Source organism: Tasmannia lanceolata, unplaced genomic scaffold (assembly GCF_043159265.1).
Source record: "Tasmannia lanceolata isolate RefF3 unplaced genomic scaffold, GAP_Taslan_0.1 ptg000018l, whole genome shotgun sequence".
Taxonomy (NCBI): Eukaryota; Viridiplantae; Streptophyta; class Magnoliopsida; order Canellales; family Winteraceae; genus Tasmannia; species Tasmannia lanceolata.
Window position 1 is genome coordinate 28,338,662 of NW_027518695.1, and position 23,068 is coordinate 28,361,729.

Consider the following 23,068-nt stretch of genomic DNA (forward strand, 5'->3'; position numbering starts at 1 on the left):
CATTACAAATCACATGGTAGTGTTTAGAATTTGGAGCACCAGATCCTTCTTGCTTTATGCTTGAGAAATCAAGCAGTGGAGTTTAGAGCTTCTTTCCTCTCTTATTATCTGACATGATCCTATTTCTAAATGTTCTATTTAAATCCCTTTTCTTTGTTATCTGATCTTTGCAACCTTTATTAATATATTAAGCAATCCATTCGTCACTTCTACCTGCATGCATTTCTCAGTCAACTGCTTGTGAACACTTCTTCTTAAGATAATTTCTTGTTTCAGTTCAAGAGCGGCTTAGTCAAATATTACTTATTTAGTTGTTATTTATCATACATCACATGTTCTTTCTTGCACATCTTTTATATGCAAGTATACATTATTCTGCAGTGCATTACTATGCACTTTGAACTAATCAATTAATTTTGTGCCATTGCGGCCCTATTTGTTTCGGATTTTGAGAACTGATTGAGAGTCCAAAACTGATTAGTAGACTTGAAATTAAATGAACTCTTGAGTTCAATAATCAGTCTTAGAAATCCTTTTTCAAAATCCAGTGGCCCTATTTGTTTTGGGTTTTTGAGAATCGATTTTGAGTCCAAAACTGATTATTGGACCCAAAATGTCAGTTCTGGACGCAAAATCAATTCTTAAAATCCAAAACAAACCGCTCCTTACTAGGAAAAGAGTGTAAATGAGAGAATACGTGGCTCTAAACCTGATTCTTGACCCGCTAAAGAAAAAAAGTTTTTCAAATTCGTTCTTCAATTTTTTCTTTTTGTTTTCTAGTTTGACTTGTAGTTACTCATTTACATGCTAGCTCTTAATTTTTACTATTGGGAGGTCATGACCATTTGCTAACGAATATTACCATATGTTTTTGTGAATATGTTGGGAGTCCTCTCTTTTAATGTGCTTGTACAATCTTCCATGAGTCTCATTTTTGGGCACCATTCCAAATGTTTATGTAGTCATTTTTTGACAACAGAAGCTTCCCAAGCTCATTTTTCCCTATGTATTTCTACCTAATTTAAGATTTCAATCACATATAGCTAGATTATTTCCCCCCTGTTTCCTTTTATATCTATTTTATGATTGCATCTCTACTTATTGCTAGTTGGCACATGTGTGGGAGCTAGCTTGGCATGTTGATATCTACATTGGTTGGTGTTGGAAATTGCTGTGCTCGCAGTTGAATGATTAGTTAATTGAAAATATCTTACATTTCAGAAAATGTAAGATATTTTTTTCATTTTTTCTTGTTCTATTTGAGAATCTCTAATGTAAGATATTTATTCATTTTTTCTTGTTTTCATTGAGAAAATCCACTCCCTTTCTTTTGGGGAACCGTCATCTTTATCATATTTCTCCCGAAAGAGAAAGGTCTTCTCCCTCCCTGTTGAGTCTCTAGGAAGAGATTCTAAAGGGATCTTCTCTTCCTTATGTGAAACGACCAGTTACTCCAAAAGCTTAAGCTGATGGAGATGGTGTTAATTAATCTTTTATACTTTAACACTCCTCCTCACGTGTAGCCCCTCTTTCACGGGTTGACCTACACGTGGCACATGTGGCCCCACTTTTCGGCTGGGTTGGCAATTGCATGTGGATTTTTGCTATCTAGGAGGTCTGAACTCAGGACCATTGGCTCTGATACCATGCGAAACGGCCAGTTACTCCAAAAGCTTGAGCTGATGGAGATGGTATTATTTGATCTTCTATATTTAACACCTTCCTTTTGGAGAAAGCCATCATCTTTATGGTTTTTCTCCCGGAGGAGAAAGGTCTTCTCCCTCTTGAGTATCCAGTAAGAGATTCTAAAGGGATCTTATTTTCGTTTCTTTTGGGGAACCGTCATCTTTCTCCCGGAGAAGAAATGTCTTCTCCCACTTGAATATCCAAGAAGAGATTCCAAAGCGCTATTATTTCCCGTCCTTTTTGGGAACCATCATCTTTATCAACTTTCTCCTGGAGGAGAAAGGGTTTCTATCTTTTGAATCTCCGATAAGAGATTCTAAAGGGGATATTTTCCTTCTTTTTGGAAACCAGTCATCTTCATCATCTCTCTCGGAGGAGAAAGGTCTCCTCCCTTTTGAGTCTCTAGGAAGAGATTCTAAAGGGATTTTCTTTTCATTCCTTTTGGGGAACCATCAACTTTATGATCCTTCTTCTGGTGGAGAATGGTATTCTCCCTTTTAAGTCTCTACTATGAGATTCTAAAGGGATCTTCTTTTCCTTCCTTTTGAAGAAACTGTCATCTTTATCATCTTTCTTCCGGACGAGAAAGGTTTTCTAAGTTTCTAAGAAGAGATTCTAAAGGGATCTTCTTTTCCTTCCTTTTGGGGAACTGCCATCTTAGTTATCTTTCTCCCGGAGGAGAAAGATCTTCTCCCTTTTAAGTCTTTAAGAAAAGATTCAAAAGGGATCTTCTTTTCCTTTCGTTTGGGGAACCATCATCTTTATCATCTTCTTCCTTGTGAGTCTCCAATAAGAGATTCTAAACGGATCTTTTCATTCCTTTTGGGGAACCTTCATCTTTATTATCTTTCTCCTTTTTGTTCCTTTTCGGAACCGTCACTGTTATCATCTTTCTCCTATAGGAGAAATGCCTTCTCCCTTTTAAGCCTCGAGGAAGAGATTTTAAAGAGATCTTCTTTTCCTTCCTTTTGGGGAACCGTCAACTTTATCGTCTTTCTCCCTGAGGAGAAAGTACTTCTCCCTTTTGAAGCTTTAAGAAGAGATTCTAAAGGGATCCCCTATTCCTTCCTTTTTGGGAACCCTATCATCTTTCTTCCACATGAGAAAGGTCTTCTACCTTATATGTCTCTAAGAAAAGATTCAAAAGGAATCTTCTCTTCCTCCCTCTTGGGGAACCATCATATTTATCATCTTTCTCCTCAAGGAGAAAGGTCTTTTGCTTCTTGAGTCTCCAATATGAGATTCTAAAGGGATCTTCTTTTGCTTCCATTTGGGGAATTGTAGTGTTTATCATCTTTCTCCTCAAGGACAAAGGCCTTCACCCTCTTGAGTCTTTAAGAAGAGATTTTAAAGGGATGTTTTCCTTCCTTTTGGGGAACCGTCTTTTTTATCATCTTTTTCCTGAAGGAGAAAGGTATTCTCCCTTTTGAGTCATTAGGAAAGGATTCTAAAGGGATCTTTTCCTTCCTTTTGAGGAATCGTCATCTTTATCATCTATCTCCCGGAGAAGAAAGGCCTTGTCTCTTTTGAAGATATTATGAAGGGTTCTTTTCCTTCTTTTTGGGGAATCTTCTTTATCATTATTCTCCCAAAGGATAAAGGTCTTCTCTCTATTGAATCTCCAGGAAGAGATTCTACAGGGATCTTCTTTTCCTTCCTTCTGAGAAATTTCCATCTTTATCATCTTTCTCTCAAAGGAGAAATTTTTTCTCCCTCCTTCGTCTCTAGGAAGAGATTCTAAAGGGATTTTCTTTTCCTTCCATTTTGGGAACCATCATCTTTATCATCTTTCTCCCAGAGGAGAAAGGTATTCACTCTCTTGAGTATAGAGGAAGAGATCCTAATGGGATTTTCTTTTCTTTCCTTTTGGGGAACCATCATCTTTATCATCTTTCTCCCGAAGGAGAAAGCTCTTCTCCCTCTTTAGTATCCAAGAAGTGAGTTTAATGGGATATTCTCCCTATTGGGTTTCAATGAGAGATTCTAAAGGGATATTCTTTTCCTTCTTTTTAGAGAGCCTTCATCTTTATCATATTTCTCCCATAGCAGAAAGGTGTTCTTCCTTTTGAATCTCCAGGAAGAGATTGTAGAGGGACCTTCTTTTCCTTCCTTTTAGGAAACCGTCATCTTTATGTTCTTTCTCCCAGAGGAGAAGGGACCTTCTTTTCCTTCCTTTTAGGAAACTGTCATCTTTATGTTCTTTCACCCAGAGGAGAATGGTGTTCTCCCTTTTAAGTCTCTACAAAGAGATTTTTAAGGGATCTTCTTTTCCTTCCTCTTGGGGAACCGTAATCTTTATCATCTATCTCTGGGACGAGAAAGGTCTTCTCCCATTTAAGCATCTGAGAAGAGACTCTTAAGGGATCTTCTTTCCTTTCCTTTTGGGGAATCATCATCTTTATCCTGATTCTCCCGGAGAATAAACGTCTTCTTCCTCTTGAGTAGGGGTGTAACTCGGGTCGGGTTCATCCCGAAAAAAAGCCGGGTTGGGTTGAGTTCGCGTCAGGTTCGGGTTTCGCGTTCGGGTTTAGTTTTCTCAACCCGGGTTGAGTTCAGGTCAGGTTCGGGTTGAGGGCATGGGCAACCCGACCTGAGTGAAACCTGACATTTTTAATAATTTTTTATTTTCTAAGCTTAAAATCTCGGGTTGGATCGGGTTGAAGTCGGTTCGAGTTCGGGTTGGAAAAAAGGGTTCCTCGGGTCGGGTTGAACCTCATTGGGTTGAAAGTCAGGTCGGGTTCGGGTTGGCCTCAAGCCGACCTGAGTTGCACTCCTACTCTTAAGCCTCCAGGTGGAGATTCTAGAGGATATTCTTTTCCTTCCTTTTGGAGAACCGTCATCTTTACCCCTTTTCTTCTGATGGAGTAAGTTCTTCTCCCTTTTGAAGACCTAGGAAGAGATTATGAAGGGATCTTATTTTTCTCCCTTTTGGGGAACCGTTATCTTTATCATCTTTCTCCCTCTTGAGTCTTTAATAAGAGATTCTAAAGGTATCTTCTTTTCCTTCCATCTGGAGAATTATAATCTTTATCATCTTTCTCCAGAAATAGAAATGTCTTTACCCTCTTGAGTCTCTAGGAAGAGATTCTAAAGGGATTTTCTTTTCATTTCCATTGAACAACGGTCATCTTTATCATTTTTCTCCTCTAGGAGAAAGCGATTCTTCCATTTGAACCTCTAATGAGAGATTCTAAATGGATCTTCGTTTCCTTCCATTGGAGAACCGTCATATTTATCATCATTCTCCTAGAGGAGAAAGATTTTCTCTCTTTTGAGTCTCTAAGAAGAGATTCTAAAGGGATCTTCTTTTCCTTCTTTTTGAAGAAACAATCATCTTTACCATTGTTCTCCCGGAGGAGAAAGGTTTTCTAAGTCTCCAGGATGAGATTCTAAATGAATCTTCTTTTCCTTCTTTTTTGAAACTGTCATCTCTATCATCGTTCTCCCAGAGCAGAAAGGTCATCTCCCTCCTGAGTCTTCAGGAAGAGATTCTAAAGGGATCTTCTTTCCTTCCTTTTGGGGAACTGTCATCTTTATCATTATTCTCCGGGAGGCAAAATGTCTTCCCCTTTATGAGGCTCTAGCAAGTGATTCTAAAGGGATCTTGTTTTCCTTCCTTCCGGGGAACCATGATCTTTATTAAGTTTCTCTCGAAAGAAAAAGGTCTTCCCCCTTTTGAGGATCCAAGAAGAGATTATAAAGTGATCATCTTTTTCTTCCTTCCGGGGAACCGTGATTTTTATCATCTTTCTCCTGGAGGAAAAAAGGTCTTCTCCCTTTTGAGGATTTAGGAAGGGATTCTTTCCTTCCTTCTTGGGAACCGTCATCTTTATTATTTTACTCCTGGAGGAGAAAGGGCTTCTCCCTTTTGAGGGTCCAGGATGCGATTCTACAGGGATCTTCTTTTCCTTCCTTTTGGGGAACAATAATCTTTATCATCTTTCCCCGGGAAGAGAAAGGTTTTCTCTGTTTTAAGTCTCCAGGAAGAAATTCTAAAGGGTTCTTCTTTTCCTTTCTTTTGGGGAACTGTAAAATATATCATCTTTCTCCCGGAGGACACAGGGCTTCTCCTTTTTAAGTTTCTAAGAAGAGATTTAAAAGACATCTTCTTTTCGTTCCTTTTGGAGAACCATCATCTTTCTCCCTTAGGAGAAAGGTCTTCTCTCTTTTGAGTCTGCGGGAAGAGATCCTAAACGGATCTTCTTTTCCTTCATTTTAAGGAACCACCATCTTTATCATTTGTCTCCCAAAGGAGAAAGGTCTTTTTGCTTTTGAGTTTTTAGGAAGAGATTCTAAAGGGATCTTCCTTTCCTTCCTTTTGATGAACCATCATCTTTATCATTATTCTCCCGGAAGAGAAAGGTCTTCTCCCTTTTGAGGCTCCAAGAAGTGATTCTAAAGGGATCTTCTTTTCTTTCCTTTTGGGAATTGCCATCTTTATCATCTTTCTTCTCGAGGACAAAGATCTTCTCCCTCTTGTGTATCGAGGAAGAGATTCTAACTGGATCTTCGTTTCCTTTATTCTCGGGAACCGTCGTCTTTATCATCTTTCTCACGGAGGAGATAGGTCTTATCCCTTTTGAGGCTCCGTGAAGAGATTCTAAAGGGATCTTCATTTCCTTCTTTCCGGGGAATCATGATCTTTATCATCCTTCTCCCGGAGGACAAAGTTGTTCTCCCTTTTGAGGATCCAGGAAAAGATTCTAAAGGGATCTTCTTTTCCTTCCTTCTGGAGAGACGTGATCTTATTCTTCTCCCTTTTGAGGATCTTCGAAGAGATTTTAAAGGGATCTTCTTTCCTTCCTTCTGGGGAACCTTGATCTTTATCATCTTTCTCCCGGAGGACAAAGGTCTTCTTCCTTTTGAGGATCCAGGAAGATATTCTAAAGAGATCTTCTTTTCTTTCCTTTTGGGGAACCGGAGGAGAGACGTCTTCTCCCTTTTGAGGCTCCAGGAAGTGATTCTAAAGGGATCTTCTTTTCTTTTTTTTCCTTTTGGGAACTGCCATCTTTATCATCTTTCTTCCGGAGGACAAAGGTCTTCTCCCTCTTTTGTGTCGAGGAAGAGATTCTAAATGATCTTTTTTTCGTCCCTTTCAGGGAATCGTCGCCTTTATCATATTTCTCCTGGAGAAGATGGGTCTTCTCCCTTTTGAGGCTCCATGAAGAGATTCTAAAGGGATCTTCTTTTCCTTCCTTCTGGGGAACCGTGATCTTTATTATCTTTCTCCCAGAGGAAAAAAGGTCTTCTCCCTTTTGAAGATCCAGGAAGAAATTCTAAAGGGATCTTCTTTTCCTTCCTTCGGAGGAATCGTGATCTGTATCGTCTTTCTCCCAGAGGAAAATGGTCTTCTCCCTTTTGAGGGTCCAGGAAGAAGTTATGAAGGGATCTTCTTTTCCTTCGTTTTGGGAAACAGTGATCTTTTTCATCTTTCCCCGGAGGAGAAAGGTCTTCTCTGTTTTAACACTCTAGGAAGAAATTCTAAATAGATCTTCTTCCTTTTTTTGAGGAATCATCATCTTTATCATATTTCTCCTGGAGGACAAAGGTCATCTCCCTTTTAAGTCTCTAAGAAGAGTCTCAAAAGAGATCTTCTTTTTCGTTCCTTTTGGAGAACCATCGTCCTTCTCCCTGAGGAGAAAGGTCTTCTCCCATTTGAGTCTTAAGGAATAGATTCTAAAGTAATCTTCTTTTACTTCATTTTACGGAACTATTATCGTTATCATCTATCTTTCTCCCAAGGGAAAAAGGTCTTCTCCTTTTTTAGTCTTAAATAAGAGATTCTTAAGGGATCTTCTTTGCCTTTCTTTTGGGAAACCGTCATGCTTATCATCTTTCTTCCTAAGCAGAAAGGCCTTCTCCCTCTTGAGTCTCCATTAAGAGATTCTGAAGGGATCTTTTTTTCCTTTCTTTTAAGAAACCGTCATCTTTATCATTACTCTCCCGGAGGAGAAAGGTCCTCTCCCTTTTGAGAGTGCAAGAAATGATTCTAAGGGATCTTCCTTTCCTTCCTTTTGGAACCATCATTTTTATCATTTTTCTACTGAAGAAGAAAGGTGTTTTACCTTTTGAGGCTCGGGGAAGAGATTCTATAGGGATCCTCTTTTCCTTCTTTTTGGGGAACCGACATCTTTATGATCTTTCTCCCGTAGGAGAATGGTCTTCTCCCTTTTAACTCTCTATGAAGAGATTCTAAAGGGATCTTCTTTTCCTTCCTCTTAGTAAACCATCATCTTTATCTTCTCCTTGAGGAGAAAGGTCTTCTGTAGAAAGACACTCTTAAACGAACTTCTTTTACTTCCTTTTCGGGAAGCGGCATCTTTATCAGCTTTCTCCGTTAGGAGAAATATCTTCTCCTTTTTTAGTCTCAAATAAGAGATTCTAAAGTGATCTTCTTTTCCTTCCTTTTGGGAAACCATCATTTTTATCATTTTTTACTGAAGGAGAAACGTCTTTTACCTTTTGAGGCTTGTGGAAGAGATTCTATAGGGATCATCTTTTAGTTCTTTTTGGGGAACCGTCATCTTTATGATCTTTCTCCCATTGGAGAATTGTCTTGTCCCTTTTTAGTCTGTATGAAGAGATTCTAAAGGGATCTTGTTTTCCTTCCTCTTAGTGAACCATCATCTTTATCTCCTTAAGGAGAAAGGTCTTCTGTAGGAATATACTCTAAATGGAACTTCTTTTACTTCCTTTAGAAAACGGTCCTTTTTATCAGGTTTCTCCGTTAGGAGAAATGTCTTCTCCTTTTTTAGTCTCAAATAAGAGATTCTAAAGGGATCTTCTTTCGCTTCCTTTTGGGAAACTGTCATGCTTATCATCTTTCTCTCTGAGGAGAAAGGCCTTCTCTCTTTTGAGTCCCCATTAAGAGATTCTGAAGGGATCTTCTTTTTCCTTTCTTTTGGGGAGTCGTCATCTTTATCATCTTTCTCCCGAAGGGGGAAGGTCTTCTCCCATTTGAGTCTCTAGGAAAGGGATTCTTAAGGGATCTTATTTTCCTTTCTTTTTGGGAACCGTCATCTTTATCATCTATTTCCTGGAGAAGAAAGGCCTTCTCCCTTTTGACTCTCCATGAAGAGATTCTTAAGGGATCTTCTTTATAATATTTCTCCCAGTAGAGAATGGTCTTCTTCCTTTTCAGGCTCTAGGAATAGCTTCTAAAGGGATCTTCATTTCATTCCTTTTGGGTAACCGTCATCTTTATGATCTTTCTCCCGTAAGAGGATGATCTTCTCCCTTTTAAGTCTCTACGAAGAGAATCTAAAGGTATCTTTTTTTCCTTCCTTCTGAAGAAATCGCTATCTTTATCATTGTTATCTCGGAGGAGAATGGTCTTATCCCTTTTAAGTCTCTATGAAGAGATTCGAAAGGGATCTTCTTTTCTTTCCTTTTAAAGAATCGTCGTATTTATCATCTTTCTCCCAAAGGAGAAAGGTCTTCTCCCTCTTCTGTCTTCTGAAAGAGATTCTAAATGGATCTTCTTTTCTTTCCTTGTGGGGTACCATCATCATTATCATTATTCTCCCGAAGGAGAAAGTTCTCCCTTTTGTGGCTCTAGAAAGTGATTCTAAACAAATCTTCATTTCCTTTCTTATGGGGACCCGTCATCTTTATTATCGTTCTCCCGGAGGAGGAAGGTCTTCACCCTATTAAGTCTCTGGAAAGAGATTCAAAAGGGATCATCTTTTCTTTCCTTTTGGGGAACCATCATCTTTATTAACTTTCTCCCTAAGGAGAAAGGTCTTTTGCCTTTTGATTCTCAAGGAAGATATTCTAAAGGGATCTTCTTATCCTTCCTTTTAAGAAACCATCATCGTTTTCATCTTTCTCCAAGAGGTGAAAGGTCTTCTCCCTCTTGAGTCTCTAATAAGAGAGTTTAAAGGGATACTTTCGTTACTTTTGGGGAACCGTCATCTTTATCATCTATCTCCCTGAAGAGAAAGACATCCCTTTTGAGTCTTCAGGAATAGATTCTAAAGGGCTCTTCTTTTCCTCCTTTTGGGGAATCGTCATCTTTATCATTTTACTTATTGAGGAGAAAGGTATTTTCCCTATTGAAGCTCTAGGAAGAGATTCTAAAGGGATGCTCTTTTGCTTACTTCTGTGGAATCATATCATCTTTTTCACGGAGGAGAATGGTCTTCTCCCTTAAAGTCTTTAAGAAGAGATTTTTAAGGGATCTTCTTGTCCTTCCTTTCGAGGAACCGTCATCTTTATCCTCTTTAGCACGGAGGATAAAGGTCGTCTCCCTCTTGAGTCTCTATGAAGAGATTCTTGCGGGATATTCTTATCTTTCTCTCAAAGGAGAAAGGTATTCTCCCTCTTGAGTCTCTAATAACAGATTCTAAAGGGATCTTCTTTTCCTTCCTTGTGGGGAACCATTATCTTTGTCATCTTTCTGCCGGAGCAGAAAAGCATTCTCCCTTTTGAGTCTCTAGGAAGAGATTCTAAAGGATCTTCCTGAGATTCCTTTTACGAATCCGTCATCTATATTATCTTTTCTCCTAGAAGATAAAGGTCTTCTCCCTCTTATGTCTCGACGTAGAGATTATAAATGGATCTTCTTTTCCTTCCCATTTGGACCTTTTAAAGTATAAAAGATAAATTACGCCTTTCTCAAACAACTTAAGCTTTTGGAGAAGTTGGTAAGTTAATATGGTATAAGAACCAAAGGTCTCGGGTTAAAACCTCCGGGACAGTAAAAATCCACATGCGATGGTCAGCCCAAAGTGGGACCACATGTGCCACGTGTTTGCCAAGTGGGCCACACGTGCGGGGGAGTGTTAAAGTTTAAAAGATAAATAACGCCTTTCTCCAACAGCTTAAGCTTTTTGAGAAGTTAGTAAGTTAACTAGAACCATCATCTTTATTATTTTTCTCATGGAGGAGAAAGGTCTTCTCTCTTTTGAGTATCCAGGAAGAGATTCTAAAGGAATCTTCTTTTCCTTCCTTTTGGGAAACTACGATCTTTATCACCGTTCTCCAGCAGGATAAAGGTCTTCTCCCTCTCGAGTCTCCAAGAAGAGATTATAAAAGGATTTATTTTTCCTTCCTTTCAGGGAACCCTCATCTTTATCATCTTTTTCCTGAAGGAAAAAGGTATGCTCCCTCCTGAGTCTTTAGGAAGAGATTATAAAGGGATCTTTTTGTTCCTTTTTGGGAACCATCGTCCTGGTCGTCTTTCTTCTGGAGGAGAAATGTCTTCTCCCTCTTGAGTCTCCAGGAACATGTTCTAAAGAGATCTTCTCATTCTTTTTAGGGAAGCGTCATCTTCATCATCTTTCTCCCGGTGGAGAAATGTGTTCTCCCTCTTGAGTCTCTAGGAAGAGATTCTGAAGGGATATTCTTTTCCTTTGGGGGCGACGCCATCGTTATCATTTTTCTCTCGGAGGACAAAGGTCTTGTCCCTTTAAGCTATCTAAGAAGAGATTTTTAAGGGATCTTTTTTTCCTTCCTTTTGATGAACCGCCATCTTTATCCTCTTTCTCACGGAGGATAAATGTATGCTCCCTCTTGTGTCTCTTGGAAGAGATTTTGAAGGGATATTCTTTTCCTTCCTTCTGGACGAGAAATGCCATCTCCCTTTTGAGTCTCCATGAAGAGATTCTAAGGAGTTAACAGAAAAAGGTTTCTCCTTTCTGAGTCTCATATAAGAGATTCTAAAGGGATGTTCTTTCCCTTTTGGAAAACCGTCATGATTATCATCTTTCTCCCTGAGGAGAAAGGCCTTCTTCCTCTTGAATCTCCATGAAGAGATTATGAAGGGATCTTCTTTTCCTTTCTTTTGGGTAGCCGTCATCTTTATCATCTTTCTCCTGAAGGAGAAAGGTCTTCTCCTATTTGAGTCTTTAGGAAGGGATTCTTAAGGGATCTTCTTTTCCTTACTTTCCCATTTGAGTCTCTAGGAAGGGATTCTTAAGGGATCCTCTTTTCCTTCATTTCGGGGAACGTCATATTTATCATCTATCTCTAGGAGAAGAAAGACCTTCTCCCTTTTGAGTCTCCTTGAAGAGATTCTAAAGTGTTTTTTCCTTCCTTTTGGGAAACCGTCTTTATCACCGTTCTCTCGACGCAGAAAGGTCTTCCCCCTTTCGAAGCTTAAGGAAGAGATTCTAAGGGGATATTTATTTCATTCTTTTTGTGGAACCGTCATCTTTATCATTTCCTTATTTTTCCTTCCTTATGGAGAATTTCCATCTTTATCATCTTTCTCTTAGAGGAGAAAATTTTTCTCCCTCTTTAGTCTCTAAGAAGAGATTCTAAAGGGATTTTCTTTTCCTTCCATTTTGGGAACCATCATCTTTATCATGTTTCTCCAAGAGGAAAATGTATTCACCCACTTGAGTATACAGGAAGAGATTCTAAAGGGATCTTCTTTTCTTTCCTTTTTTAGAACCATCATCTTTATCATCTTTCTCCCGGAGGAGAAAGGTTTTCTCTAGGAAGACACTTTAAAGGGAACTTCTTTTACTTCCTCTTTGGGTACCGTCATTTTTATCAGCTTTCTCCGTTAGAAGAAAGGTCATCTCCTTTTTTAATCTCAAATAAGAGATTCTAAAGGGATATTCTTTTCTTTCCTTTTGGGTAACCACCATTTTTATCATTTTTCTACTGAACGAGAAAGGTCTTTTACCTGCTGAGGCTCGGGGAAGAGATTCTATAGGGATCCTCTTTTCCTTCTTTTTGGCGAACCGTCATCTTTATGATCTTTCTCCCTTCTTCATGAAAATTTTCTAAAGAATTCATCAGCCGACCCCAACTAGTTTGGGGCAAAGGCTTAGTTGAGTTGAGTTGAGTATCAAGGATATTCATGGAATATTGCTTTATTAGGTTTACTATTGCTAAATAAATCTTCTATGAATTATAGCATGTGAATAACAATAATTAAACTCTATATGATGAATTATCATTAAAAAAGTGGAAGCATTGATATTGTCCTATTCACATGATCTGGAAAGAGTTGAAGTGAGTGGTTAACCACCAAAGTGTTCCATTCACGGAAACTAAATGACTTTCCAAATCATTTTAGGAAATTGCATTTTGAATTATAATAGGTAATGGTTGGCCCAAAGGAAAGCCCTACTTGGCTCAATTCAAGACGACACATGCAATCGAAGAAAGTCTAATAGCCTAGAAGATCTCTTCAACCCAAAGGTATTGATATTTTCAAAAGCTATTGTATTTTGCATCGGTCGGCATTGCGATAAGTTCTGGAAAGGACTATTGCATGTTGTGTTCTTATCCCAAAGGAGAGATGACTTAGATGTAGTTGATTACTTAGATGTAGTTTGAACTTCTAGTGAATTGATTAAAGAAATTGTTGTAAAATTCTAGACAGGACCGTTGCACATTATGATCTTATCCCAAAGGAGAGATTACATGGATGTGGTAGGACTTCGAGGGGATTCTTAAAAGAAACTAGATAAAATCGTCGGTGACGTAGTTTCAATTTGACTTTTATAGTAATCAACGCTTCATCTATACCTAGTCAACTACCATCGATAGTGACACTCAGCGATTGTTCTAGGGATCATGGATTTTGACTTGGATCTTAGAGAAGATGATCCGCCCAAACAATGAGAATATTGCTCTCGTAAAGCGAGTGCCAAGTATGAAAGATGGGTGATGGCCGATCGAATATGTATTCTAATCATGTGTAGGTATATGTCTGAGGTAATCAGGGGTGGTATTCCTGAGTATGAGCCAAGGATTTCTTGGATGTGGTGGTGCAAAAATTTGTTGAATATGAGAAAGCATAGACTGGAATTTTAATGAATACCGTGATTAACATGAAATGTGATGGAAACGAAAGTGTGAGCGAGCACATCTTACGAATGATAAACGTGGGATCTAAACTTAGGTCTCTGGGAGTAGACATATCAGATTCATTTATAGTACCTTGGCCTTGAATTTACTTCCGTTAAAATTTGGACAACTAAAGACCACGTATAATGCATTTAGGGAAAAGTGGGAGCTGAATGAGCTGATCTCCGTATGTGTCCAAGACGAGGATCGTTTGAAGAAAGAAAGAACTAAAAGTGCTTACGTGATACAACATGAGAAAGCTAAAGAGTTCACTTTTCAAAGGTAGAAGCCAAACTTTAAGGAACCTTTCTAGCTGAACACATCGAAGCTGCTACATGATCCCAAGACTAAGAATAGCCATGTTATTAAATGATTCCATTACAGGAAGAAGGGACATAGGAAGATAGAGTGTCGCCAATATCCAGCTTGGCTAGAAAAGAAGAAAAAAGCAGTGGATGTTCACAAGCCCGAGGCTCCAAATTAAAGATGAAGTCACTTTTCAAGTAGTAAATGGAGAAAGTTTTCTTAGAGCTAATAAAAATTGGTCAAAAATAATTTATCGAAGTACAGAGACCATTTTCAGTTGATTAATCCTTTAATGTACTTGGTTACTGAGAGCACATTTTAATTTTGACATATTGTAAAGAATAACAAGAACTACGTGCAGGCTTGATCCCAATTCCGGGTACGTAGGCAGCTCTTAAAGTTACTTAGAGCGCAGCCGGATTGATTTAATAAAAAATTCTGATATCGGTAAAGGAATGTGTTATCATTTGGGTAATTGTGGAAATATTCCTAGAATAATTGTGGAAATATTCCTAGAATGAAAGCCTTAAGTTTCATACTTAAGCATGACCGTAGTAGTCGACTCCATGTAAGAAGCATTAATTCTTGAGCATGATGGTAATAGTCACATAAGGGCTTCAGGTAAGAAGCAAAAGTGCCTTAAGTTTTACAGTTAAGCACGACGATTATTATTCACATGAGAGCTTCAGGAGAAAAGCACAAAGGTTGACCAATATTGGATTTAGCGTAAAATGATCACATAAAGCACGCTATTTCCATACTACACGTTCCATGCTTGTCGGCGATCATTTGTGAACGAGATTTCTAGTAATTGTGATCATACTTGGTCGTATACCGTTTGATGCAGTATTGACCTCTATGGTTCGTTGTTAGAATCTTGTGAGATGTGATCCTGTTTTTGAGATGTCATCACATTAATCTTATTTGGCCAAGAAGTCTTCCAGTCTAGATATGTATCAAGGTTAGTCTTATGTTCAATGCTTGCCAAGTGGGAGAACGTAGGATCTTATATTGTCAATCATTGATCTAAGATCGACAGTCTAGATTGAAGAATGAGATTAAATATGAAATTACTGGAGTTACCTGTTTCCACAGTGATCAGTGAAGGGTATTTTAAGGTAATCAGTGCATCTCATCCTTATTGAGACATGGATGATTAATGTAGCCCTAGATTCAACTACATCCGTTGGTTAAATAGATTAAGCCAATTAGGATTTATTGTGGGTGGAACGATAGGTCTTTTTCTATAAATAGAGGGGCTCGTCTCTGCTGCCATCTAAACTGACCAAAGGGAGATTTCTCCCACCAGGCGGACCAGAGAGGCAATAGAAGACCCCCCGATCGATCACCACCATGGCCGACCGAGGTAAGTCTCACAATCTTTCTTTTGTATTCTAGTTTATTTGCACGGATCTATTTGCACATTAATTTAAGATCTTAAGATTAACATCTTCATCATATTTCTCCCGTAAGAAAAGGTCTTCTTCCTTTTAAATCTCCGAGGAGAGACTCAAAAGTACTTATCTGCTTCTTGGAGAAAGTCGGTAAATAGGGAAAAGAAAAATGCTAGTTTGAGAAGTCTTGTTTTGTTTGCCTTTTTGCCTTTTTCTTTTTTTTTGGTTGGTTCTTCTCTTCCTTTTGCGTCGTTTTCTCTCCAAATGATCCGGTCCCTCTCAAAAGTATCTTTCCTCTATTTATAGAGCTTCTTGGTGTCGTTGGCTAATGCTAACTCATCGCTTATCTTCAATTTCACGATCTTCACTTTCTCTTATTAGAGCTGTTACCAACGATCAGCTCACCCTTACCGTTCGTTCCACGATTTCAACATCCCTCTTTTATGGGAAGTTACGAAACCTCATCATTTATCCCTTTTATTTTAGGAAAGACGTAATCTGTAACCACCATTTCTTTTTTCTTTTTTTACCAAGGCATTTTACCTTTATCCCTTTCATTTTCTTTTTTTTTTGTAAAATTTTGAGTTCAACAATTATTTTTCCCCTATTTCCCTTTATATCTATTTTTCTGATTGCATCTCTAGTTATTGCTAGTTGCTACATGTTTGATTGCTAGCTTGGTATGTTGATGTCTACCTTGGTTGGTATTATGTTCTGCCTTCAGTTGACTGATTAATTAATTGAAAATATTTCACATTTGAAAAAATGTAAGATATTTATTCATGTTGAAAATGAGATTGAGATGAATGTGAGTTGGAGTGAGAGCTCTCCCCCAGCCCCCCTCACTAATATGTCTCTCTCTCTCTCTCTCTCTCTCTCTCTCTCTCTATATATATATATATATATATATATATATATATATATATATATATATATGTGTGTGTGTGTGTGTGTGTGTGTGTGTGTGTGTGTGTTAAGTACAATGGCCAAAATACTCTTAAGTACATGAAATGCATCTAACAATTCATTTTCTTGTTTTATTTGAGAAAATCCACTCATTGTTAGGGTTTGTCGGAGCACCATATATATTGTTTTTCTTTTTCTTTTTAACATTTTGTCATTTAGCAGGGAAATATATAGAAGTTATTGTTCAAAGTGGATAAATATTGCGAGTTATTTATTCATTTTTCAAGATTAAATATTGGTTTCCCCAATTTATCGTTAATATTTGTTAATTAATTGAATAAAATTGAGATTTTGAAGTTTTGTAGATGACTTTTTCCATTTTTAAAACTCTTCTTCTTGATCTCATTTTGCAATATTTTAGAAATTTTACCCTCTTCTTTTAATGAATCAATTTGCATGGTTTTCCTATTTTTCATACATTCCAAAAAAGAAAACTCAAATAGAAATAGACAAGAGACAGAGCAACACAGAATTCATCAACGTCACTGACTTTTCATGATTCTCGATCATATAATACCAACTACAACAGTTTCCTACACTGTCTACTTACAAATACTTTTGAGAAAAACTGAAAAACACCAACCTTATGTCACTCTCTCCTCAACTAGACATAGCACTACCTAAAACTGTTTTCACTACTTACAATTACTCCTGAGAAAAACAGAAAAACGCCAATCTCATTTGAAAGCGAACTCCAAGATTAGCCTCAATTCTTGCAATTTCATTCTCATCATCTCCTGTCATTATCAATCATTAATATATTAGAATAATAGAAATTTTTTTGTCATTATATATTTACAAATTAATGGGAATCAGATGATGTCAGGAGGTATCCAATAGCCTCGAAAAATACTAATTTATTTATCGATATCGTTACTAATTTTAATATTAATTTTGAAAATTGGGTTTATGAATGAAATGGTTCTTGTTGAAAGAAGTGGTTGTCCCTCTCTCTCTCTCTCTCTCTCTCTCTCTCTCTCTCCCCACTCTACAAAAAGCACCCATTTTCAAATGTGCCAGAACCATAGAGAAGATTTGTTCCCTTCAAACGGGAACATAAGAAGGTAACTTTCAATATTTTCATATCTTTTCCTTTTTTTTCTTATTACATTATAATTTTTGTGGTTGTTGGCTGTTTTACAGGTGAAGATAATTACTTCCAAGGTTTTAACGACATTTGAAACCTTCAAAATTTTGGTAGCATTAAACTTTTCTTTCCTTCCATTTATGAACTACGTGTTTTGTTGGGAAGCGCTTCTTGGAAAGAAGGTGAACCGAATAGGTGTTGTTTGTTTCATATAAATGAATTTTGACATCGAGCAAATTGTTATCCTATTCTCTGTTAGTGAGGTACAGACAAATAGTTTGCATGGTGAATCTTAGAGGGATCCGAAGCCGCTCTAAAGCCTCACTCGCTTGCAGACAGATGGATTTTATCATACAAAAGGCAGTTTATACATGCCAATTTAAACCAGTTTATGACTGACCAGATTACATCCAGAATTGGTTTGCTGAGTTGTGTTGATCACAGTAAGATTTCAAGGTCAAATTCCTCTTTATGCACATCCACTTGAGAACTTAAGGAATCTCCCACAAGATTATGATTTCTTTGTTACATCTACATCAAAACTCATTAGAGCATGTCTCTACACACTTGAGCAATGCCCCGTCGCACTTTCCCTGCATCACTCATGCATTATACCTTTTCTTAGATCAAAGGTCTTATGGTTTTTCAGGCTACCAAGAGAAATTTATCTTCAACAATTGTTCGTGTGGATAATAACATAATTGAGTGTGATGTGCTTAATGCTGCTACAAGAGATGAAGTGTGATTGGTTAGTAGCTGATTATAATTGATATTTTTTTCTGTTTCACGCAGAGCATCAACATTTCTAGAAATTCATGTAACCATTTTTTTAGGGAAATGTTATCAGCACTACTGTATTTTGATGAGGGCACTCCTCACTTTATTAAAAGTACGGTATGGTTCGCACCATAGGATGATCCAAACCGTCCATTAGATGGGCCACAGCCTAAATACGTTGTGGCCCAAAAATCATTTCCATAGGTTAGATCCTAAAGTGAGGAGTGCCCTCATCAAAATACAGTAGTGCTGATAACATTTCCCCATTTTTTTAGGTGGTTCAACTACAAGGAGATCTGAGAGGTTTTGGCATTGATGTTGAAGAGGTTCATCGTCAAGTCCAAAATTTGGTGATCTATCTTTATTTTACTTAGTGTTGACCTTTTTCTTTAATTTAAAAATTCAAAATTTATTTATTTACTTTATGCGAAAAGTCATATATATATATATATATATATATATATATATATATATATATATATATATATATATATATATATATATTATTAAAAGTTACAATTAAAGAGAAGTGTATCTTAAGTATTATCTTCAATTCCTATAAATATTCGTACATACACTCATGCTTTTAAGTTTTTTCTTCTTCCCAATTTATTCCACAGACGTGAGGCATGTTCTCAAGGGTTCCGGGCTGTTTAAGTGCACGTCCCCTTAGAGCGGACGAGTTGTATCATGGAGGCATATGCTAGAGAATCCATTTGCACTGTTGATTCGTCAAATGCAGGGACAATATTTTCCTTAAGGTTTAGATCAGTGCCTCGACTCAACCGTAAGTCATTCTCTCTCTTTACTGTTTGATTCTCTCTATTATTTTTGGTTTGGTTACATGTGGATTATTACTTTATTTGTGTTGTTTATTATTATAATCTGAAATTCCAGTGTATTTTTACCAACACTTGGTAGGATATATAGATTTTCTACAAATTGGAATAACAACTCTTTGTCAGAAATGAGAAGGATGATTTTAAACTTTGTTGCATCTCAGGAAGCAAAAAATGGGGAGCAAAGTGGAAAAGTGGGGTGTTACTCATGCAACAAACTTTTAAATCCTCTACAGTGTTCTTGTCTTCCTTGCGTAGATCATAATGTGGATCCTTACTGTAGTTTGCATTGAACTTAACCTCTAAAATTAGATAATGTTTTGTAGTACGATGATATATTTTAGTTTGCTTGGTTTCATTAAATAAGAGCTCTTTCAACATGGTTCCAACAGTTCCTTAGATGTTATGATGTGTACATTTAGCTTAGGCCACGTTTGGATACCCACAAGATTTAGATTTGGATTTAGTTCATATTTTGAGCTGGATCAGATCCATAGATTTCCAAATCATCTACAACAGTGCCAAAAAATCTGATTTTCAAATCTTTTCTGCTAGACATTATTTGGAAATAAATATTTGTAGCAACTTCCTTCACCGTGTGCTCCTCAATGTTGCTCCGGCAGCAGCGATGAGACATCCCTACCTCCATCTCTCTCTGTCTGTCTCTTAAAACGTGATCATGAAGATGAATAATGTATTTTGTATCCAAAACTCAAATCCAAATCAAAATACAAATGCATGAGGTATCCAAACGGGCCCTTACGGAATTTTTAGAGCTGAGAAAAGCTCTTCTAGTGTATGTTATGATTGACATAGAACACACAGGTTTTTTGTACCTAAGTTTTGGGATTTTTCTTAATTTAAAATATTTTAAAAAAATATTATTTTTAAAATTATTTCACACTTTTATCCGACTTCATGAAAATTTTCTAAGGGATTCATTAGCCGACCCCTACTAGTTTGGGACGAAGGCTTAGTTGAGTTGTATTTTACACTTTTATCCGCCGTTAGAACCGCCAGCAAAAGTTCCTTTGGTTGCCTAAAAGCCGGGTTAATCCATGGATTTTAGTTAGTTTTGGGGTGCCACGTCAGCCGAATACCCTGCTTGTTTGCCAAACCAAAATTAAAACCCTGGAGGACTACCTGCTTCGTCGGGTGAATGTTGTCCGAAGCAGTATCCTTGTTCAAATGTGATTTTGAGTTCAAATGAAATCGGCCCATTCACTTTTCGATGAATGGTTGAGATTATTAGCCTAACTGGAAAAAAAGGCCATGTTTGGCAACTACGAATTTTTTTGACAAGGAATATTAATTTTTCAAAGTACAAGTGTCGTTTAGGCTTGCACCTGCCTTTAACAACTGACATGTGGCTATTTCACATGTCCTTATTCCTGAGCTGGTTCACAGATTTTAAAACCCCATTCAAACCACTGGCCGATACTCGGGTAAATCCACTCAATATTAAACACGCACATACACCGTATATATATCTTACCAGCATATATACACTGTAGAGATATACATATATGTTCCCATAAAAGACACCCAGTTGTTCTACCTGCTGTCACGATGTTATAATTTATAAATTTTTTTTTTTGAATGATGAAGAATTCATTAAAAAAGGGGACCGAGATGGTCAATTACAAAAGATAAAAAAGGAAACGGTGGATATAAATCCAACCAAATACAAAAATATCAAGGAGGGAGGATAATAAATTTATTTTATTCATTATTCTAACTTGAAATGGAGAAAATGATAAGAAAATAATAATAAATAATCTCAGTGGTCCATTTGTGGGAGATGGAACAAAAAACAAGATCTTAATTAGACCCGGAAAAATGGGACCCGTACCCGCGGGTACACCCGGCCCGCAGGGGTACAGGTACCAATTTCAATACCCGTGAAAAAAAATACCCGCACCCAACCCGTACTCGTGACCCGCGGTTGGGTCTGGGTCAGGCGTTGGTGCCCGCGGGTTACCCGCCATTCGGTTTTCAACTCTTTATTCTTAAGGCCTAAACACCAAACATCTAATGGATCAAAATTGTAGACTTGAACATCTAATGGATCAAAATTCTTTGAATTACAAGCCTCAAACTAACAAACATAAATATAAGTTTTTCAACTTTTGGTTAACTCATTTTTGGTGGATTTTTTTCTTCTAAAAATGAATAATTTCAATAGGGGCAAGATTTTTCTTGAAGAGGAGGCTAAGATTTTTAGTCTGTTAATCATGATAATAAGAAAATATACAAGTTATTGAGGTTGATATAGGACTTAAAATAAGCTTCCTGTAGTTACAACATATATTTTCAGGAGGCAATCAAAATATTTGGCTTCTCACGAAATGTTGATGAAGCTTGTTTAGAAAGGGGCAAATAAGAATATGACTTAAGCTTGTATGTTGTTGCTACACTACTTATTGGAAATGATGTAGGAATATTATCAACCTTTTAGATCTAGTTTATTAGTAATTTTATTATAAATGATCTATGGTAGGCATCCTACACTCTTGGTCGAAGGTTTACCGAGACATATAAAGAACAGAATGTTAGGACTACAATAGGTAAACTGTGGAAGTAAAATATTGACTAGATTCAATAAAAGAGGGTACTCATCATCCCATCCTTGATATTTGATCCAACAGCAGCTGACTTGTTAAGAAGCTGCTGTTGGATTAAATATCAAGGCTTGTACATCCATCGTACCATCTTTTTACAATGTTGCCTACTAGCCACTCTGCCTCTTGACATCACGGTCAAAGATGTTGCATTTGCCACCATGGGGTGCGCTAGAAACCCATGGCCGGCAAGAAATTTCATTATTCATGTACGACTCATACCTCCGCCCAATCCATCAAATCATATTTCTCAAAGCCTTTTATTTCATTTATTTACTACCAGTTTTTCTGCCATGTGATCCATTTTTAATATCCTTTAGATATTCATTAGCAATTTTTTTGCTTCCAAAGTATTTTCCTTTAACATGGAATCGTAGTATACCATCATTTGTGAGGATTAGCACCTCATTATTTGTTGGCATAGCATCATTATTAAATTAATTGCATGCTACTAATATGGCAAAACATAACAAGCCAATTTGGCATGTCAGGAAATCCAACAAAACTGGTCTGATCGTTAATCTGACCCGTCCAATACAACGAGTCTCACCTTTCAATCACATTGATCAAATGGAACACAACCCTTACCTTTTATAATAACACCCCGTTGTGTGTTCCCACGTGAACTCATCCCTACACGTGTCAAAACGTACAAGTGTCGTATATGCTTGCACCTGCCTTTAACAACTGACATGTTAGCTGGTTCACAGATTTTAAAACCCCATTCAAAACACTGGCAGAAACTGAGGTAAATCTACTCAATATTAAACACACACATACACCGTATATATATATCTTGCCAGCATATATACACTGTAGAGATATACATATATGTTCCCATAAAAGACACCCAATTGTTCTACCTGCTGTCACGATGTTATAATTTATAAAAAAAAAAAATTGAATGACGAAGAATTCATTAGAAAAGGGGACCGAGATGGTCAGTTACAAAAGATCAAAAAGAAAACGGTGGATATAAATCCAACCAAATACAAAAATATCAAGGAAGGAGAGTAGTAAATTTATTTTATTTATTATTCTAACTTGAAATGGAGAAAATGATAAGAAAATAATAATAAATAATCTCAGTGGTCCATTTGTGGGAGATGGAACAAAAAACAGGATCTTAATCAAGCTCTTGCTAAGAGGCCTTTCTCTCGTAGGAAACTTCTGATACTCTTTTCTCGTTTTGGAGAAGAAAAAATCATTAAAATGCAACCATATGTAGAGTTGTCATGCATTAACATATCCAAAGTAAATGGAGCCATCTTTTAGTAAGATTTATAGTAAAATACACTAATTAATTTAATTTAATTATTGGGTACGTGAGATAATCTATCGAAAATATACATATATGGGATTTGCTAGGGAGCATCTCATAAGGCATTTAGTGCAACCGCTGTTGCATGAGCATGGTTTTCGATTTTGACCGAAATCTGAAATTTCGGATTTCAGTGAGAACCAAAATGAGAAGGTAAGGAAATCGAAATTCCTGAAATTTATAATTTCGATTCGTTAATTTCGTCGAAATTTCTATTAAAATAATAATTTTTTATTGTGTTAACTAATTTAATTTCGTCCCTAAAA

General features: G+C 37.1%; 1 protein-coding gene across 7 annotated transcripts in view; it reads left to right on the plus strand.

Annotated features, from left to right (window-relative positions):
• Positions 1-19,251, plus strand: part of LOC143851367 (uncharacterized) — a 39,442-nt gene extending 20,191 nt beyond the window's left edge. Inside the window, exons 1-5 of one of the 7 annotated variants that reach the window (XR_013236307.1) lie at positions 17,599-17,687; positions 17,894-17,992; positions 18,297-18,371; positions 18,642-18,808; positions 19,025-19,251. Coding sequence is in view for 1 of the 7 variants with exons in the window: in XM_077360770.1 (XP_077216885.1) it covers positions 18,642-18,678 (37 nt within the window). In the remaining 6 variants the exon portion in view is untranslated. Of the gene's footprint in view, positions 1-17,598; positions 17,993-18,296; positions 18,372-18,641; positions 18,810-19,024 lie in introns of those variants that run through there. The other 6 variants (XR_013236308.1, XR_013236309.1, XR_013236306.1 and 3 more) reach the window with 6 other exon arrangements.
• The last annotated feature ends 3,817 nt before the right edge of the window (positions 19,252-23,068 follow it).